The sequence below is a fragment of the Saccopteryx leptura genome, chromosome 2, assembly GCF_036850995.1.
Source record: "Saccopteryx leptura isolate mSacLep1 chromosome 2, mSacLep1_pri_phased_curated, whole genome shotgun sequence".
Classification (NCBI taxonomy): Eukaryota; Metazoa; Chordata; class Mammalia; order Chiroptera; family Emballonuridae; genus Saccopteryx; species Saccopteryx leptura.
In genome coordinates, this window is record NC_089504.1 from 245,104,350 (window position 1) to 245,124,013 (window position 19,664).

The 19,664-nt window shown below is 51.9% G+C and overlaps 1 protein-coding gene across 9 annotated transcripts in view; it reads right to left on the reverse strand.

Moving 5' to 3' along the window:
* Positions 1-1,885: 1,885 nt before the first annotated feature.
* The window catches only part of LOC136395721 (calcium/calmodulin-dependent protein kinase kinase 2), a 50,027-nt gene continuing 32,248 nt past the window's right edge, over positions 1,886-19,664 (reverse strand). For 5 of the 9 annotated variants that reach the window (XM_066370963.1, XM_066370957.1, XM_066370964.1 and 2 more), the window contains 8 exons: positions 18,380-18,579; positions 17,731-17,784; positions 15,239-15,312; positions 15,052-15,139; positions 13,798-13,926; positions 9,478-9,575; positions 8,866-8,908; positions 1,887-5,239 (listed from right to left, as the gene is read on the reverse strand). In XM_066370963.1, the coding sequence (XP_066227060.1) occupies positions 5,075-5,239; positions 8,866-8,908; positions 9,478-9,575; positions 13,798-13,926; positions 15,052-15,139; positions 15,239-15,312; positions 17,731-17,784; positions 18,380-18,579 (851 nt within the window). In that variant the 3' untranslated portion in view covers positions 1,887-5,074. Of the gene's footprint in view, positions 5,240-8,865; positions 8,909-9,477; positions 9,576-13,797; positions 13,927-15,051; positions 15,140-15,238; positions 15,313-17,730; positions 17,785-18,379; positions 18,580-19,664 lie in introns of all 9 variants that reach the window. The other 4 variants (XM_066370961.1, XM_066370959.1, XM_066370960.1 and 1 more) reach the window with 4 other exon arrangements.

Below are 19,664 nucleotides of genomic sequence, written 5' to 3' on the forward strand. Positions count from 1 at the left end.
CCAAGGAGCCATCCCCAGCGCCCAGGCCATCTTTTGCTCCAATGGAGCCTCGGCTGTGGGAGCGGAAGAGAGAGACAGAGAGGAAGGAAAGGGGGAGGGGTGGAGAAGCAGATGGGCGCCTCTCCTGTGTGCCCTGGCCAGGAATCGAACCCAGGACTCCTGCACGCCAGGCTGACACTCTACCACTGAGCCAACCGGCCAGGGCCAAAACATTTTATCTTAAAAGCGCTCTGCTTCTGTTGGATAAATGACCCACACCTGGGCTTTTCTTGCTTTGGGGGTAAAAAAATTTACTCAACCCCTTTGAAAATGCTCTGGTTCATGCTGCCTTTTTTTGAAAAACACCTGCTTGAACCTCATGGCTCAAATGGAGCTGGCATTTTTAGGAATGGCTTCTTCCCTTGCCGGCTGAGTGACGGTTACAGGGAGTGGAGGAGACTCCTTTTAGTCTCCCCTTTTTTCTAAGAGAGTGCTCGGACCAGCTGGGGTGAGGGATGGGGGCCACGGGCGGCATCGCTCGTGTCATTCAGCACAGTCACCTTGCATTCAGCTGCATCCTCACTTGTGGGCGCTGCCTCGTAAGTGGGGGTCCTTGCATCCAGGGATGGGCTTCCGGTAGTCTCTGGGACCTCTAAAAGTTGGCAAAGTGAGGCGCCTGTGTGCATTCTCTTAGCTTTCATCAGCTTCTCAGAGGGATCTTTAATAGGAACGCCTGCTCTGGACCCTTCATCAGAGGCCGGTATTTCAACGTTGGATTTCTGCAGCAATAGGACAGGCCTCTTGCAGACTTCATCTGCCATCCTTTGTTATCAGGACAGAGGTGCAGAGCCCGTCCAGCAATGCCGTGGGCTAGATCCACAGCTGGAACGCAGGGAGCTCATCCAGCAATGCCGTGGGCTAGATCCACAGCTGGAACGCAGGGAGCTCATCCAGCAATGCCGTGGGCTAGATCCACAGCTGGAACGCAGGGAGCCCGTCCAGCAATGCCGTGGGCTAGATCCACAGCTGGAACGCAGGGAGCCCGTCCAGCAATGCCGTGGGCTAGATCCACAGCTGGAACGCAGGGAGCCCGTCCAGCAATGCCGTGGGCTAGATCCATAGCTGGAACACAGGGCACCCTCAGCTGCTCTTTCATAGAAACCATCCATCCTGAAACAGTCTCCAGACACCACAGAGGCTGGCAACCCTGGAGGCACGGTGAAACGCTGACTTCGCTTACAATCCCGGGCAAAGCCCCTGGACGACCGACTGAGCTTTCCTGAGCCTGTTTACAGATGATCCATAAACTGGGGTTCACACCTACCTTGTGACTATCCACAGGGAGTGGTTCATGTCTGATTAAAACCGCTGCTCACCTGTTTGGTCTCCCCCAGAAGAATCGAGTGATGTACCTGCCTGCAAGAGCCATGCTCCTCCAACTTTAGCTGAGCTTGAGATGAGCCACCAGGGCAGCCTACTGAGGTGAGGCCTGGGAATCTGCCTTTCTAACCTGTTCCCAGGTGCTGATGCTGCTGGTCTGGGGACCACACCTGGAACAAGACACTAGGACATGCTCACATTAGGGATGAATAATGTAACACTAGACACATTAACCCTGACTTGGTGATCCCACCATTGACCTAAGGAGGAAACACAGACATAAGGACAGAAGTCATGGAGAGCGCTGACTTAAGGACCAACAGAAAAGTCCTCCCCGGCTGGTTGGCTTAGCGGTAGAGCATCGGCTTAGCCTGTGGAAGTCCCGGGTTCAATTTCCGGTCAGGGCACACAGGAGAAGCAACTATCTGCTTCTCTACCCCTCCCCCTCTCTATCCCCCCCCCCCTTCCACAGCTCGAATAGTTCGAGCAAGTTGACCCTAGGCACTGAGGATGTCTCCATGGCCACTACCTCAGACACTAAAATAGCCCGGGTGTTGAGCAACCAAACAGAGGCCCCAGATGGGCAGAGCACTGCTCTCTAGTGGGCTTGCCAGGTGGATCCTGGTCAGGTCCATGGGGGAGTCTGTGTCTCTTCCTCCCTACTTCTCACTTAATTAAAAAAAAAATTAAAAAGAAAGAAAGAAAAGTCCCAGGGAGGCCCGGCTTTGCACCATTTGGCTGTCTGTTTATTTCAAGTTTACAGAGACGGCTTAAACATCTGTGGAAAAACACCAAAGGCTTATTTTTCTCTTAGGTTCATGTCTTTTTAAGTGATAAATACACAGTATTTAACTTTGTACACCTGATAAAAGGAAAATGCATAGTAGAAAGGATCAGGAATGAAACAGAAGCATTGGGCAGGAAATCAATCACAGAACAGAGAAGTCAGCAGTCCCGCAACCCGCGGCCATGAAGCTGGACAGAAGATGGGAACCGAGGACCTTGGAACCTTCCCTAGCACCTTAGAAGCCAGAGGAGGTCGTGGTTCTTCCCCTCTGGCAATGTGAAGCTCCCCTTTGGAGGATGAGTGAGAGCGACAGCTCAGACCAGTGTGCCTAAACGCACAGATATTTGCCGCCTTGTTCCAAAAGGGCTTTGAGGACAGGAGCCCTAACTCGCAGGAAAGGCCAGAACAGTGGGGAGACGGCCTCCCCGGCCCCCAGTGCCGACAGGGAGCGAGGTAACGCTTTCTGGAAGCCACTGGTGAGCCAGCAGAATAGATGGGGATGCAGAGCAGAGCAGAGCAGAGGAAAAGATGGGGAGAACTTGCGCTTCCTTCAGGGCCAGAGATGCAGGCCACAGCTTGCTTCCACCGAATAGGTCCCCCCCGGTGAGCCAGCAACAGGAGGAACGGACAGGCATCCTTTCGGCTCACCTGAAACACCTGCTCCTATCAGCTCCTCCCCTCTCCTGACAGAGCTGGCTTGTGAAAAACCAATGTCTGTGCTCCAAGAGGGTGGTAGTGAATGCTTTATGTGACAGCCCTCTCTGCTCAAACTTTTGGGGAGTGGCAGCTCCTTTCCACAGCTTCCTTTGGTGTTTGTTTTTTAAAAAAAATTACGAACGCGGGACTCCCCCAACACATCGGCCTGAAGAGTTGGGTGCTGCTTGGTGGCTGGCATCCCACGTGAGAAACCTTCTATGCCATTTCGTGGGGGGAGAAACGGCACTGCCCGATGCAGCTGTGTAAACACAGGAGTCATGCAGAAGCTCTGCATGCTGCCCGCCCTCCCGGGGCGAGCCACCAGCCTGGCCAGTCCACACAGACAGGCTGGGACGAGCACGAAGGACCTGCTGACTTTAACCACTGCACGGTGCTTGTTGCAAACTCACCAGGCTCCATCGGCTCCCAGAGGGGTGGGGCCCATAAAGTTAAACAAGCATAGGAGGGCCAGAGGAAGTATGAGGTTACAAAAAGCAAGCAAGCAGGCTAGAGAACCCTCCATCAGACGGGTATCCCTTTGCTCTTGGAAACCAGTGGTTCCTAATTCTGTACTTTTATACGATAGCAAGAAAAGTCTGGCAACTGACAAAGGCCTGGGCTCTGTGACCTCTCTGGGCAGGGGCCCAAGTCCTTGCTTCTATATCTCTGCAAAAAAGTCTTTGTACCAAGGTTGATCAGACAGAAACTACAGGAAAACAACACATCCTTTCAGCCCCGTTACTATTTCCTCAAGGCAGGTTCCACAAAGCACTGGGTATCCCCCAGGACAAAGTCCTCCAGGTTTCCTACCCCTTGAACTCCAGACTCACCCACGTGTGGCGCTTGAAGAAGTCGCCCTTGAACTGCAACCAGACTTCCGAGTATTAGATGGAAACAAAGGTAAACCTTTTCTTTCTGGACGGCTGGCTACAAAAGGGAACGTCCTGTGTCAAGCAAGCCCTGGATCCCTTGGACCCTGAGAAGTGCTCTGGGTTTCAGCAGCCTTCGCTAAAGGGCGCCCAAAGTTCTTGTGTCGATCCTAACAGAACTTTGCTGGTACAGATGATCATCTGCGTCTCAGTCGAATGAAAGTATTTCCTAACCGGCCCTCCAGAAACTGGATAAAACTGTTTCAGTAATTACAACACTCAGCTAATATTTAAGAAGATAACAAAACGTTAGCAATGTCTACACTACACAGGTTATAAACAAGCTAAACTTTATAACAACAAGCATAGGTTCCATTGGCTGTCCCTCCGATCACATGCCTGAAGCCGTGGGTGGATCCTGAAAGCCCTCAATGAATTCTGAACTACTCTGGGGTTCCGCCTAAGCAAAAAATTGAAAATTTTTTCTTGTTTGTTCACTCTTAAGCCATGTAATGTACATGGAAGTATAGGATTTCACCCTGATGTTTTTGTAATTTAACAAGAGGTTTACTAAGAGAGCTCAGTGAACTCCTTCAGAAATCTACTTTAAGTGGCTTAAAAAAAAAAATGCATTCAAGTCCTTCAAGTGAGACCTCTCCCAGCACAACCACAAATGCCCTTCAAGGGTTGGAAAATCGCCTTTGCAAAGCAAACATCAAGCCCTTTCCGTTTTTCTGACTACAACTCTAGCCATAAAAAAAAATGTTCAAGTCTTTCTTACAAATAAGTTGCACAGCAGCTCCCTGCAGCTACTGAGGGCCAGCCCTGCCTTGACTCCTTGAGTCCACAGTTCAGTTCCCGAAGGTGGCACAGGTTTTAGGTTTGGGGTTTGCAGGAGACACCACGTCCACTCTGCTCCCTTTCAAATACAGCAACTGACTAACTCTGTGGTCTGAGGCTACACCGCAGGAGTTTTCTGCCAGTTTATCACGGTTTTCAAACCTCACACACGTTCTCTTGGAATACCTGACACGGTTCCCAGTTCACAATGAAGGATTTTTGGCATAACAACGTTTTAAAAAGCAATTGTCCCCAAATGCAAGTGGCTCTGGGTCTGCAACTTCTCACACCTGCCCATTCAGCCAGCCAGCGGTCAAGGTCGATGTCATGGAGTCTTTTTTTTTTTTTGTCCCCTTTAAAACAACAAAGGAAAAAAAAAACCCAACAAAACAACCAACCAGAGATGACGGGCAAGGCTCTACACACGTGCTCAGTTTCCGTAGGACATGCTGCTATGGAAACGCAGGGTGCGCAGCCCGGGAGATGAGACGCCGAGCATGCGTGGTCACAGGCGGTCCGGCAGCTACTCCATGGCGTCGTCTGGTGGCAGAGGATGCAAGCATGCTCGGAGGCCTGGGCCTGGGGCCCCACAACTCTCCGCGGGCAAACCGCCTTTCACAAGAACACTTCCTCCTCCCCCACAGGGGGCGGGGCGGGGACCCGCAGGCTGTCTTCGCTGCCTTGCTTCCTGCTCACGGAACAGAAACCCAACGTTAAGATCAGGCAATGCTGGTAAAAGCCCAGAACCAGTGTTCTGGGGTCCTGCATGGCCTGCAAAGTTGTTTCCTTAACCTCTTCTTGTAGGTTCTCTGACCCTTTTTCCTTGCTAATAGAAAATTTTGTATCACCTCTGAAAATGGAAAACCAGCGTCATTTGCCAACAATAGCTGAGAATACTACAAAATACAGGCAGATCTTCCTACGTGATTTAAGCCTTAAATCATGGCACAGGTAGTCCTTTGTGGGACCCACTCTGCAGCCTATTCACTGAGGTCTTTTAGGTTATCTCGACCCCCGTCCCTTTTAGGGGTTACGCTCTTGCAGGGCAGGAACCATGACACTTGTTTTCAGTCACTAGGTGAACTTCTTGGGAACAGCAAGTAGGACCACCTGGGCTTGTCCTGGCACATAACCGGCTTCTAAAAACAGTTGTCAACAACAACAACAAAAAAGAGAAGGGCCCTCCCTCCTCTTGGCAATGCGAGTGATCAGAGTAGAACAGACCAAGTTGGTGGGAGGAAAGGAGTCCTTAGGTCCCAGAGAGGCCGTAGCCCCAAACACCCTGATAGAAGCTGCCTGGGGGGGGGGGGGGGGGGGGAGCAGGCCTGTGGAGTGATGGAGATGGATGGAAAATCCCTAAGGAGAGGCCCAAACCCTCTGCCACCTCCAGGCAAAGTTGCCCTTTCTACGGGAAGCCACTGGACTTGTCATACAGGACTAATGTTCACTGTGTGCCCCTGGTCGGAAGGGAAGAAGTCCATTTGTTTAAAAATCACACTCTGGCCCTGGCTGGTTGGCTCAGCGGTAGAGCGTCGGCCTGGCGTGCGGGGGACCCAGGTTCGATTCCCGGCCAGGGCACATAGGAGAAGCGCCCATTTGCTTCTCCACCCCCCCCCCTTCCTCTCTTTCTCTTCCCCTCCCGCAGCTGAGGCTCCACTGGAGCAAAGATGGCCTGGGCGCTGGGGATGGCTCCTTGGCCTCTGCCCCAGGCGCTAGAGTGGCTCTGGTCGCAGCAGAGCGACGCCCCGGAGGGGCAGAGTTTCGCCCCCTGGTGAGCAGAGCATCGCCCCCTGGTGGGCGTGCCTGGTGGATCCTGGTGGGGCGCATGCGGGAGTCTGACTGTCTCTCCCCGTTTCCAGCTTCAGAAAAATACCAAAATAAATAAATAAATAAATAAATAAATAAATAAAAATCATACTCATTGGCTCTACGTTTCTGCCAAAGAAGAGGGTTCAATTCTCCAGGGGAGGAGTGTGGTCACTAGATGGCCAAACAGACTCTCAGTTTATGCCCTACTGGCTGGCCTTGCTGCAGACAGCTGGCAGGACTTGGGACCAAGGTTTCCGATGACTGACTAAGCCCTGCAGCTACTGACTGCTGGACAAAATGGACAACCGAAGTATCCCACTTGTGGCCCGAGGGCAAGGGCAAGCCAACTCCAGGTGTTGCTGGGTCTGCAGATGAGGGAATAAAGGGGCATTAAAGCCCTTTGGACCAATTTCAGCCTGTTAATGTTGTGAAATGTTGATCTCATGGGGGAAAAAAAAGAATAAAAAGAACAGATTTGCATCCAGACTGGAGGCAAAGCCTACAACTCAGGTTGAAAAGAGAAAGGCCAGTCCATTACACTTATACTCCCTGTCACTCTGTGAGGCTCCAACTATAGGAGGGCCCACCCTGTCATCTGACTGCAGAGACATCTGGCAGGGACTGAGGCAGCCTTCTCCGTCTGGTGATGACCGGCTCTGACTGAAAATTATCACTTTCCCTGCTCCAGAAAAGTACAAGTAATCCCCAAACATCCCTCCTATGTTACCATCTAAGCCCTAACTCCTATGGTATGGGTGTGGACAATACATTTCATCTAAGCCAGAGGTAGTCAACCTTTTTATACCTACCGCCCACTTTTGTATCTCTGTTAGTAGTAAAATTTTCTAACCGCCCACTGGTTCCACAGTAATGGTGATTTATAAAGTAGCGAAGTAACTTTACTTTATAAAATTTATAAAGCAGAGTTACAGCAAGTTAAAGCATATAATAATAATTACTTACCAAGTACTTTATGTTGGATTTTTGCTGTTTGGCAGAATAAATCTTTATAAAACAACTTACTATAGTTAAATCTATCTTTTTATTTATACTTTGGTTGCTCCGCTACTGCCCACCATTAAAGCTGGAACGCCCACTAGTGGGCGGTAGGGGCCAGGTTGACTACCACTGATCTAAGCCAATCCCTAACAAATGGAAAAAGCTGATGCTTGTGCAAGAATGTTCACGGCAGCGTTACTCATTCATGATAGCCAAAAAGTGGAGACAGTCTCCATCACCAGTTGAAAAGATAAATAAAATGTGATCTCTCCATACAATGGAATACTCTTCGGACATGAAAAAGAACGAAGCAGCGACACATGCCACATCATAGATGGAACCTTAAAGACATGATGCTGCCCTGGCTGGATAGCTCAGTTGGTTAGAGCATTGTCCTGGTCAGGGCACATACGAAAATGGATCAATGTTCCTATGTCTCTCACTCCATTTCTCACTAAAAATCAAGGAATAGATGTAAAAAAAAAAAAAAAGAAAGAATGAATGAAAACATGATGCTGAGTGAAAGAAGCCAGACACAAAGGACCACATACTGTGTGATTTCATTTATGTGAAATGGTCAGAATAGGCAAATGCAGAGAAACTAAAAGTAGATTGGCGGTGGCTGGGGCGTGGGGGAGCTGGGTGCTTGCACAACTCTGTGACTATGTTAAAAAACCATTGAAATATAAGCTCTAAACGTGTGAATTGTACGGTATGTGAATTATACCTCGATAAAGCTGCATTGAAATTACAGAAACGGCTGCCCAAAGCTCCCGGCTGAGGCTGAGGTGGTGAGTCAGGCTCAATGGGAAGAATGCTGGGACAGCCACCCTGCCACAGGCACTGGGGGGATGAGTGGCAGAAGGGGTACCATTGGTCACCTCAGTCTTTCAGGAACAAAATTTCTCATCTGTCCCGAAATGCCGGTAACACTGACCTGGGTGTGTGTTTGGAAGAGGGGTGGCCAGCCAGAGGAGAGAGCACCAGACCCTCCTCCCCAGAAGCAGAGGGCTCTTACATTAATTCACAGCAGACTGGAAGGAGACTTATTTTCTATAATAGGTCTTAACGAATCGCAGGACAAAGGGCAGATGCCAGAGAACCACGAGGGAGAGCCACATATGCAGCATGCCTGATCTCCGAGCTGACCATGCCGACCCAGAGGAGCAGGGGCAGCCACGGGGCCCTGGGACAGAGCTGCAGCACCACTGATGGGTACTGAGGACCTGTGGGTGCCCGGCTGGGCCGTCAGACCTGAGCGAGTCCACAGGCATTCCGGGTGGAGCGCCATGCACCCGCAGCCCCAGTCCACATGCATGACCCGCCTTTGGGCCCAAGCCCCTGGACAGCCCTCCTTTCCATCCTGGGTCCAGAGGTCCAAGGTGAGCCTGGCACAGCAGGAAGAAACATCTGCCGGCGGGGTGCCCACCTCCCCTCCCCCATGCCCTGCAGCTGCCCCGCCCCCAGGTCCCTGCAGAGGCGGCTGAGCAGGCAGGCTGGCTTTACCTTGGGCTCAGACAGGGGTTCCCACTCCCTGGTTGGCTTTTTGCTGGAATCGCCAGAGGGGAGGGAAAAGGGAAGTGAGAAGGGACAGTTGGGGGCCATGAGATGCCCACTGCCCATCTCCAGAAACACTCAGACCCCAAACACCAGCTGACAGAGCTGCTGCCAGGGAGGTTATAAGGATGCCTCTCTGCCATGACACATAGGGTCCCGAGACTGGCTTGCTCACCCAGCACAGGGCAGAATACCCCTGCATCAAGCAAGCCTGCTTCTGGCCACAAAAGTGCTTTCTAGTTGTCAGGAGTCCCCCTCCCCCGTTAAAGTGCAAGCCCCCTGAGAAAGGTGAACCTTCAGGGTGGATGAGCTCCTGACAAAGGGAGGCGGCAAGGGGAGGCGGGCTGAGCCCGGGTGGGGTGAAACTGCAGCAGGCAGCTGCTCTGCCTGCCCCAGTGTGCCCGGGCCGGTCTCGGTCTGTCCAGACAGTCCTGCTCCAGGGACGGGTCTGGCAGAGTGGGCCCACTGACACAGCGGGCTGACCGGCAGAGCAGGCCAACTGGCTGCACTGCATGCGCCCCCCCCCCCCCCCGCGCCCCCGGAAGGCAGGCGGACACTCACGCGAGAGGGTTCCCGGGCGCTGACAAGCGCTCCTCACGCCGGCTGCCCTCAAACGGGTTCCCGAAGGAGCGTTTTCGTATCATGGTCTTCACCAGGATCTGAAGGGGAGAACATCTGTGTCCAGCACTGGGAGCAGGGATTCCAGGCAACATCCTCCCTTCCTCATCTTTTCTCCCCTAGCCCCTTGCCAGCTCCCAGGGCTGGTGGCCCACGGCCGGCCTTTGAGAGACACTAGGCAGCATCCGGGCTAGAGCAGCCCAAGTCGTCACCTCCTCAGACTGGCCCACTCCCAGAACCTTCCCGTGCCAACGAGATTCAGTCTAAACTCCTGGGTCTGACATTCAAGTCGGGCATAATCTACTCTTGGCCTGCCCGGCCCCCAGAGAACCCTGTGCTCCCGGAGAGCGGGCCTGCACTGTCACTCCAGTCCACCTGTTACCACCGTCTCACCTGAGCCATTGCTGATGTGCCCTGCTGGCTCATCAACCTGTCCCGTCTTCAAGGCCAGGCCTCTAGCTTCAGTGAAAGCCATTTATGACCACACCAACAAGAAGCCAACTATTGCTTCCCAGGTATAACGGAGGTGTGGGTATGGGCGGGGGGGGGGGAAGGGGGGGACGGGGGGGTTACTGTACTTTTTAAAAATTGAAATATAATTCCCACAACATAAAATTCACCATTTTTTAAGTGTACAATTCCATGGCTTTTTGTATGTTCATATCACCACTATCTAATTTCAAAACATTTCTATCACTCTATAAAGAAACCTTCTCCTCATTAGCAGTCAGTCCCTCCCTACCTCCCTATTCCAACTCCCAGTCCCTGGCATATACCAAACTGTGTTCTGTCTCTGAATCTGTCTATTCTGGACATTTCATGTAAATGGAAGGACACAGTCAGTGACCCTTTTATTATTAGTAGTATTAATCGAGAGGCAGGGAGGCAGACAGACTCCCGCATTCTCCCTGACCAGGTTCCACCTGGCAAGCCAATTACTGGGCAATGCTCTGCCCATCTGGAGCTGCTGTTCCACTGCTCGGCAACCAACCTACTTTAGTGCCTGAGGCAAGGCCATGGAGCCATCCTCAGCACCTGGGGCCAACTTTGCTCAAATTGAGCCATGGCTGAAAGAGGCAAAGATAGAGAGAAAGGAGGGGGGGGGGGGTGAAGAAGCAGATGAGCGCTTTACCTGTGTGCCCTGACCAGGAATCAAACCCAGGACTTTGACACACCGGGCAGATGCTCTACCACTGAGCCAACCGGCCAGGGCCATAGGTGACCCTTTGTGTCTGGCCTCTGTCACTCAGCATCATGTTTTTGAGGTTCAGCTACATTATATCAGTATTTCATTCCTTTTTGTGGCTGACTAGTGTTTCTTTGTATGGACATACACTTTCTCTGTCCATTCATCCATCGGTGGACATGTGGGTTGTTTCCCCTTTCTGGCTATTGTGATTAATGCTGCTGTAAACATTTGTGTCCAAGCTTTTGTGTGGATATGTTTTCCACACAAAATGTTTTCACTTCTCTTGGGTCTCTCCTCAGGAGTGAAAGCCTCAGATCACACGGTAACTGGGTTCACCAGTTTGGAGGAACTGCCAGACTGTTGTCCACAGTGGCTGCACTACTTTATATCCCTGACTTAGAATCTCTCACTCTAGGAGTTTGGAACTTATCCTCTTGCCAGCCAGGGAGCCATGGAAGGTTCTGGAGCAAGGGAATGAACCAGTCACCCTTGGTTCCCATGAAGGAATTTTCAAGAAAATGGCCTCAACACCCGTAAGTCTATGGCCCCTACCCCCTTCAGGCAGAGCACAGTGCCTCTTCAAGCTGACTCACATATTGAGATTCTGATTATTTAAGGATTTACTGCTAAGAAGATAAATGTTACACACACACACACAAACACACACACACTGATTTACCAAAAGGTGGAAACACCCAAATTTCCAACTGAAGAACAGATAAACAAAATGTGGTCTACCCATACAGGGGAATATTCCTCAGCTATAAAAAGAAATCGCATGCTACAATATGGATGAACCTCGAGAACATAATAATTAAAAGAAGCCAGACACCAAAGGCCACAGATTTTCTGACTCTTTTTATATGAAGTGTCCAGAACAGGCCAATCTGTACAAACTCAGAACAGACGAACAGACTGGTGGGTGGCAGGGGCTGGGGAGGAGAGAATTGAGAGTGACCACTAATGAGGACAAGGTTGCCTTTAGGGTGACGGCATCACAACTATCGACCTGACAGTCACGTATTATAAATGTAACACATGCCACTGTATTGTTCACTTTGAAATGGTTCGTTTTATGTTACATGAATTTCATCTCAATAAATAAAGAAAAAAAAAAAAAGACACTGACTTAGAGAACGAAGGCCATCGCTTGCCAAAGCCTGGGATCTGCAGCCTCTGGGTCACAACAGCCCTCTCCTCCAGGCCTTTGCAAGGGTCGCCTCTGCCCACTCCCTGGCAAGACCACCCTGCCCTGCGCCTCCCCTGTGGTCTTCTCTAACTAGCCAGCCCTTCCCAGCCTCTCCTCTGTGAAGCCTCCGCTCCTGCCTCTCTCCGCGCTGGCCTGTCACTATGTGGTGGCACAGTAAGGAGATTCATCCCAGGCCCATCTTTCTCATGAAGCCAAGAGCCCCTTGAGGGCTGATATTGTGCCCAGTTCCTCTCTGTAACCCCATGCCCAGCACCCACAGGGTGCCAGGAGGGGACCTGGACTCCCCTGCTCCAGCCACGCCCCTCTCAGATGGCTACAGTAGCCCCCACTTCCTTCCTGACCCCTCACCGTCCACCCTCCACGTGGGACCTTCCAGAGGCCAACCCTGACTGTGCAGCTCCGGATTCAAACCCTGCATGTGCTTCCCACACCTCTCAGCACACAGCGCTTCTTCCAGGTGGCCGTATCCAATCCGTCACCCAAGTCGTGTCCCCCCTTAGGGGTACCCCTTGCGGCCCCTCCGTTACACCGTACATTTGTTGGTGGTTTGCCCAGCGTCTGCCTCTCCAGGACGGGGGGGGGGGGGGGGGTGTGTTCCCTGTTAGTTTTCTTCATCACTGCACCCCTGCTCCCAGCACAGGATGGGAGACCACTCAAGTGTTCAAGAGCTTCCTAGATAACCAAGGACTAGCTCAGGCCTCTAGGGTCAGATGCCTTCTCCCAAGAACATCCCAAGCCTGGAACAGGTGGGTGCTGGGGTCCGACACCAGCCACTGGCCCCACTAGGGGCGTAGGACATGGGCGCAGGAGGTGGATGAGAAAGAGTGAGCGGGTGCAGGTGAGTTTTTAATAGTGCAAGTCATGCAGAGGCCCCAGGAAGGGAAGGAGGAGGAAGATGTGAATGGAGGCCCTACACAGGGGCTCAGGGATTGAGAGCAGGAGAGAGAAAGTGTGTGGGGAAGCAGAAGGCAGAGGTGCAAAGCTAGGAGAAAAGGGACCAGCACTTGGGCTCCTACCCGAGGAGTCACACGAGGCCCCGCCCAGAGCCCAGGGCCTAGGGCCCTGCCTGTCTGTGGGGGCTAGGGCTTTGGAGGTGGCCATGGTGGGTGGCCACTGGATTCTGCCCCAGGACTGTTGCCGGGGAGCTGGGTCCCTGAGGGTCCTGGTCTCCCTCCTGGGGCCAAACACCCTGAAGTGCAGGGGCTTGGCTAGTGGGTGACCCCCAGAGTCTCTGTCTGAGGTTGAGCTGGAGGATTCCACATTCTGGCTCCTTCTTCCTGGATCAGGATCCAAGTGTGAGGCTATGGAAGGGGCCTGGTGCCTTGGGAACGAGCCCCACCCTCGGGAGTGAGGAAGAACCTTATGAGGTGTGTGGAACGGGACCCTGCCCTTATCCCTGAAGCTGTGCGCACAGCAGACACGAGAGAAGCTAAGCCATTCGCCCTGGAGACTGGAGATCCGCCCAGGGTGGGGGGAGTCCTGTCTCGGCAGCCTTGGCCCTGGCTCTTCCCTGGCACCCGCCCTGCCCCTTCTCTTCCTCCTGCTCCCCGACATGCTCTGAAAGCAGGCGTTCTAGACGGGGCAGTAGGATCCTTGCAGAGGGGACACCGCTCTCCACTGCAACACGGGGTCTGGCTATAGATAGAACTCAAGCTAGAAGACACGGGGGCACCTGGCCCGATGTGTGCCCGACACCCAGAGGCCGGTGGCCGTGGGTGAAGTGCAGAGCCAGCTGTCCGTCCCCTGACCTTGAGGCCCACTGCCTGCTTCTCAGATGCCTGCCTGTGTCCTGGCCTGTCCTGCCAGGGCCCGCCTTCAGCGACTCTCTGTCCCTGTTCTTGGTCAGTGGTTCGTCCCGCCTTACCACGGTCGCCAGGCTGGGAATGTGTTTGACCGAGTTCTCGACTTCCTCTTCGGTCACCTCGACCAGCGTGCAGTTCTCATCCTCCGACGGCAATGGCTCCGCCCCGTGCCTCGTGACCCAGGGGTGCAGCTTCAACGAATGACAGGAAGGGTGAAGGGTGGGCCCTGCTGGCTCCAGAGGCAGGACAGCGGAGCCAGGGAAGGGGTGCAGGAGGGGAGAGGCAGTGGCCTGAGGTCAGACATGCAGGAGAGCTGAGAAGCTGGGCAGAGGGCAGGGGTGAGCAAGATGGGAGGGAACATGGAAGAGACGAGAGACAGAGAATGGGAGGGAGCAACGAGGCTGAGATGTGTGCAGACCAGAGTCTCCATCTGGCCCAGATCTTGGCAGAAGTAACTGGGATTTGGTATCTGCCCCGCATGGTTTCCAGAGGAGCGCCCATCACCCCATCACCCACTTCTCTCATGCTCGGAAAGCTCAGCTCAGGGCAGGCAGCCTCCTCCCCATTTTATAGCAGGGCACACAGAGGCTCAGGAAGGCACCGTGACCACAGACCAGCTGGAAGGACACAATAAAGAGAGGACCCAGGCAGGGGTCTGTCCCCCATTAAACACCCCTGGGTCCAAGTCCTAATCTGTGACATCCTGGGCTTCCCCCTGTTTTAATGCTAGTTAGCTAGGCACCGAGGGGTCCTAGAAGCAAAGCTCTAGATTTCTTAAAGAACCAGATGTGTGGGTGTGGCTGTGGCATTGGTTGGGGTGCTGGGAGTAAACAGGGGTCTCTCCTAACAGTGCTTTCTGCAATAGGGTGGAAGTCGGCAGGCCAGGGTGAGGAGTGGGGTCACACTGCTCACTTCTTCCCATCCTCACTGCCATTTCTCAAAGAGATGGGCAGGGTCCAGTCAAGGGCCCAGGACTTGGGCAGCCAACGCGTGGAGCACACAGAGGCCACCGTCCTGTCTGGGGAGGGTGGATGCCATCAGCCCGAGCCAATCAGAGTGCGCGCAGGCTGCCCTGGTGGCAGCAGGCCCCCACTTCCACAATCACATCCGCACAAGCCCCAAATCCTCCTCCCGCCTCCCAGCCAGCAGCTCACAGGCCTCACGGTATGGAGAGCAGCGGTCCAAGGAGGGCATGGCACGGAGGGTGTGGGGCAAGGGGCCTGGCCAAGGCAGTGCTGAGCCAAACAGTTCCAAGCAGAGGACGCAGGCCAAACCACCAGCACGTGCCCCACAGGACAGCAGCAGTCCCCAGGTACCTTGATCTCCGGCACCATGATCCTAGACTCGGGGTTCTTGTCCAACATGCGGGTGATCAGGTCCTTCAAGTCCTCGGCTATGTCAGGTCTGGGGGCGAGAGACGTGTCAGAAGTCTGAGAGACAGACGCACAGGACCACTTAGGGCTCAGAGAATGAGGCGACTCGGAGCAGCCAGTCGATACTCACTGGTCTGGAAATTCCAGAGCCTGACTCTTGATCTTACTGTGTAAATACAGGATCCGCTCGTCCATGAACGGGCACTGCAAAGAGGTCAGAGCGGCCGTCAGTGGCTGGCACACCTGTCCTACAGGGGCCGCTCTGTGCGGTGTCACTCCACAGGGGTTACAGCAGAGAAAGAGACAGCCCAGTGGCCTGATCTAGGGAGGGAGCAGCTCCCACCCCTGTCCCCCACCAAGTTCTAGAAGGATCAGAAAAAATGCAAACACTCTTCTTTACCCACCTACTCGGTGAACAACACAAAAGTCATCACAATCATAGCAGAGATTTGTGAGGGCTTACCCTGGACCAGGACCTGTACTGAGGTTTCTCAGGACGAATATTTCATTGGCTCGGAATTTCCTCTGCCTGGAATGTTTGCCCCACCAACACCTGCCTGGCTTTTCTCCCACCATTCAGGTGTCTGATCAGAGCCCACCTTCTCAGGGAAGCCTTCCTGAGTTCCTGTCTCAGGCAGGCACGCCCTGCCCACCCTGCCGCCATGCGCCTTCTCATCACGGCATCTATTCCTGATGCTATATTACATATGTATTTGTTTTCTGTTTAACTCCTGTCCTGGAACATCAGCTCCAGGAGGGCTGGGATTTCTGTCTGCCTTGCTCATTGCTGCCTCCCCACTGCCCAGCAGCATCCCCAGGCACAAAGTAGAGACTCAATAAATACTTGTTGAGTTAATGAGCACTGGTTTCTGTTGATCCTCTCAGTCACCGTAAGAAATAATAAGTATTGTTCTCATTTTACAAAAGAGAAAATCAGAAAGTCAGAGAGGTGACATGTCTCAGGAAGTGCAAAACTGGGATTTAAGTCTAGACTGGGCTGACTCTGCAGCCACTCACACGCCACCTCCTGGGGACAAATCAGCCATCTCCCCCAGCAGGGGAGGGCCTGACTCCGGAGAAGCTCAGTTATTACGTTGGAAACAGGAACCTTTATGTGAATGCTTAGAAGGTTGAAAAAGTCTCAGAAAGTGACCTAGTCCACTCCTGTCCCAAGGAAAATGACTTAAGAGCAGTATCTTGAGATAAGAAGTTTGGACGACGCAGGTATATCTACCTAACAAAACTTATTAAACAGTACACTTAAGACCTGTACATTTCACTATATGTCATCTTTACCAAACACACACAAAAAGAGAACTACGAACACACAGTGAGAGCTCCAGCTAATCACTGCACCCTGGAGCTCTGGGAAGTGTCGAGATGCTGGTAACTTACTCTGAAATACGTAAAAAAGGTAACGTAGACTGAGGCAAAGCAAGATTCTTTATGGCAGAATCCAAGTGGCAGGCTCATGGGTGTTTACTGTACAATTCTTTCAACTTTGCTATATGATTGAAAATTTTCCAATCAAATGTTAAGGGGAGGAGATTACAAACTCCCCTACGTTCTCACAGAACCAGTTTTATAAACTTTCCTCAATAGAAGCACAAGCTCACAAAAAGAAAATCCATGCTTTTATCTCTGGATATCAAGCCGCACTTCAAAGTTAAAAACAGAAGCTCCTAATTGGCTCAGTGGTAGAGCGTCGGCCTGGTGTGCAGGAGTCCCGGGTTCGATTCCTGGCCAGGGCACACAGGAGAAGCACCCATCTGCTTCTCCACCCTTCCCCCTCTCCTTCCTCTCTGTCTCTCTCTTCCCCTCCCGCAGCCAAGGATCCATTGGAGCAAAGCTGGCTCGGGTGCTGAGGATGGCTCCTCTCCCTCAGGCGTTAGAATGGCTCTGGTTGTAACAGAGCAGCGCCCCAGATGGGCAGAACATTGCCCCCTGGTGGGCATGCCGGGTGGATCCTGGTCGGGCGCATGTGGGAGTCTGTCTGACTGCCTCCCCGTTTCCAACTTCAGAAAAATTAAAGAAAACTTAAAAGAAAAAAGAAAAATAAATAAAAAAATAAAAAAAAACAGAAGCCCCTAAATATCAAGATTAACAACGGCAAAAAAAAAAAAAAAAAAAAAAAGAGGACAAAAAAGGACAAAACACCAAAACAATACTCCCTAAATCAAAAACGCTAAATGGATTTCAACATCGATTCCAATTCTATCCCTCTAACAAACAGCTTCTAGGAATGCTCTGTGGAGGAAAACATCAAAGCAGTGTTGGGCTCAGGAGGAAAAGTGCAATTATTGATTAGTATTGTCTGTCTCAGGTTTAGAAGTGGGGACAGTAGCACACTTGCTGTCCTTGCCCTAAGTCTATCAACTATGTACAACCTCTAAGAGCCTCTGCCCATCTTTCTATTTTAACAGATCATGTTTTCACAGATATGACTATCACATACAGATATATACCTGTGGGAAGGAATCCTTTTTCATTTTCAGACCTAACTGTAGAAATAAAAATATACGACTTCTAAATGAGTAAGTACTGTTTCCCTGCAAAGGTCACTATTAATCTGAGGCAGCCATCCAGCCACACTCAGGAAGCAGGGCACCACCACGCTGTTACCTGGCCAAACACAAAGCAGTACAGTGTCACACCCATGGCCCAAACGTCCAAGGCCTGCAAGGAAAAAAAGAAGGAGTTTCATGACAGGGGACAACAGTGGTGATGGGCACCTACCGCTTTTGCTTGTCCAGCATCAACTCCTCCAGCTTTCCTTTGGGGAACCACCTCTCACTGATTCTCAGTCCATGGAGTTGAGGTGGGGTTGATCCTGTCCCTAGCTTCTGGGCAGGCACATGACCCAGGCCTGATCAATGAGAGTACTGCTTCCCCCAGGCACAGTGATTGGTTCAAGGATGGGCACATGACCCATGCTGAGCCAATCAGAGCCAACCCCAGGATTTCTGCTGGTGCTCTTCAGGAAGAGGAATGATTATTTCTTGTTGGTAAACTGATAGAAAGGAGCCTGGAGCTGCTGGTGACCCACCCACCTGGGGAGGAAACCCATTCAGGAAAACAGACCTAAGAGGTAGACAGATGGATTCCTATTTGAATCTCTGTATGTAACCAAGCCCAAAGCCAAATGTACCCCACTCATCTCCATAATTGAATGGATTCACTGCTTCAGCCACTAAGTTGGATTTTTGCCACTTACAACTGAGAGGACCCGAACACAGGCAGAACTCAGCACCTTAGGTAAGTCCAAACCTACCTTCCCAGAGAAGATTTTCCGGGTCTCAGAGAGCGACTCGGGCGCCATGAAGGCGGGCGTGCCCACAGTGTTAGACAGGAGCGCATCGCTGCCCTTGAACTCGTTGCTCACGCCAAAGTCGGCAATCTTGATGTGCCCATCTTCTCCGACCAAGAGGTTGGAAGGTTTGATGTCCCGGTGGATGATCTTCTGATAGTGTACTGGGGGGCAGAGAAGACACCGGATGGGAGAGAGGGGGCAGGAAAACCACAGGAGGCATTCCAAGTGGTCAACACAGCCCAGATACCCGTGCTGGATGCCTCTGTTCTACCATGGTCCCAGAGCCTTCCTACGCTCCCTCTCCAAGACCTGCTAGACACCCACCTGAACATCTTTAAGGATGTTCCCCGTCCTCAGAAATGATGAAACACAAATGGCCAAAAGCAATTACGAACTACCTGCTATAGTCTTAGTCACCAGTGACAGAGCATGGAGAGTTTTTGTGGAGCTTGGCTCCCCACTAGAAGCTTCAAGATTTGTGACAAACACATTCTCATTTACTAATGCCAGCACTCAACCTGCTCACCAAACCAACAATGACTAGAGCAGGTCTATTTAAAGTGTCAACCATGAAACAGGACTGAGGACTTAGTTAGTTCTTCCTGCCAATAGCCTGGATGTCAACCCACGGGGGACAACAAGCCTATGGTCCGGAAGACCCAACTGCATTTCTGTGGTGGTGATGATGATGATGATAATGATGGAGGAGATGATGACATGGGTAGTAGCGTCCTGTGTTGAGTGCCCAGTCTGGGACCTATTCTTGTGATAACTACTTCCTATTTACCCCATTTAAATCTTGCCACAATCCTAATGTGACAGGCAAGGATAAGAGTCAAAATGTTTAACAACCAGAATCAGGAATAACACCTGCCAATCAGAACCACTGATGTGCACTGGCTGATTTCAGCCCTGGTAACAGACACTTTATTCCCATTTTTCAGATGAGGAGACTAAGGTTCCAGGAGATAAACAGGATGCCCATCCCAGGGTTGCTGGGAATAAGGAACAAGGGAAATAGAATCCCTAACAATGCCTGGTCAACACAGCAAGTGATGGATAAATGTTCACTCTTGCCATTGCTCTTAATTTTTGCTGTGGGGTAGGAATAAGGGTTTCTGCTACCAGGGCATGGCCACAGGAGGGTTCTCTGCAGCTGCCCGTGACTCTGCATCTCAGACAGTTCTGTTTCCTGCCCGCCTCTTTGAGCTCTAGGAGAAAAATAAGAAACTCCCTACTTTCCACT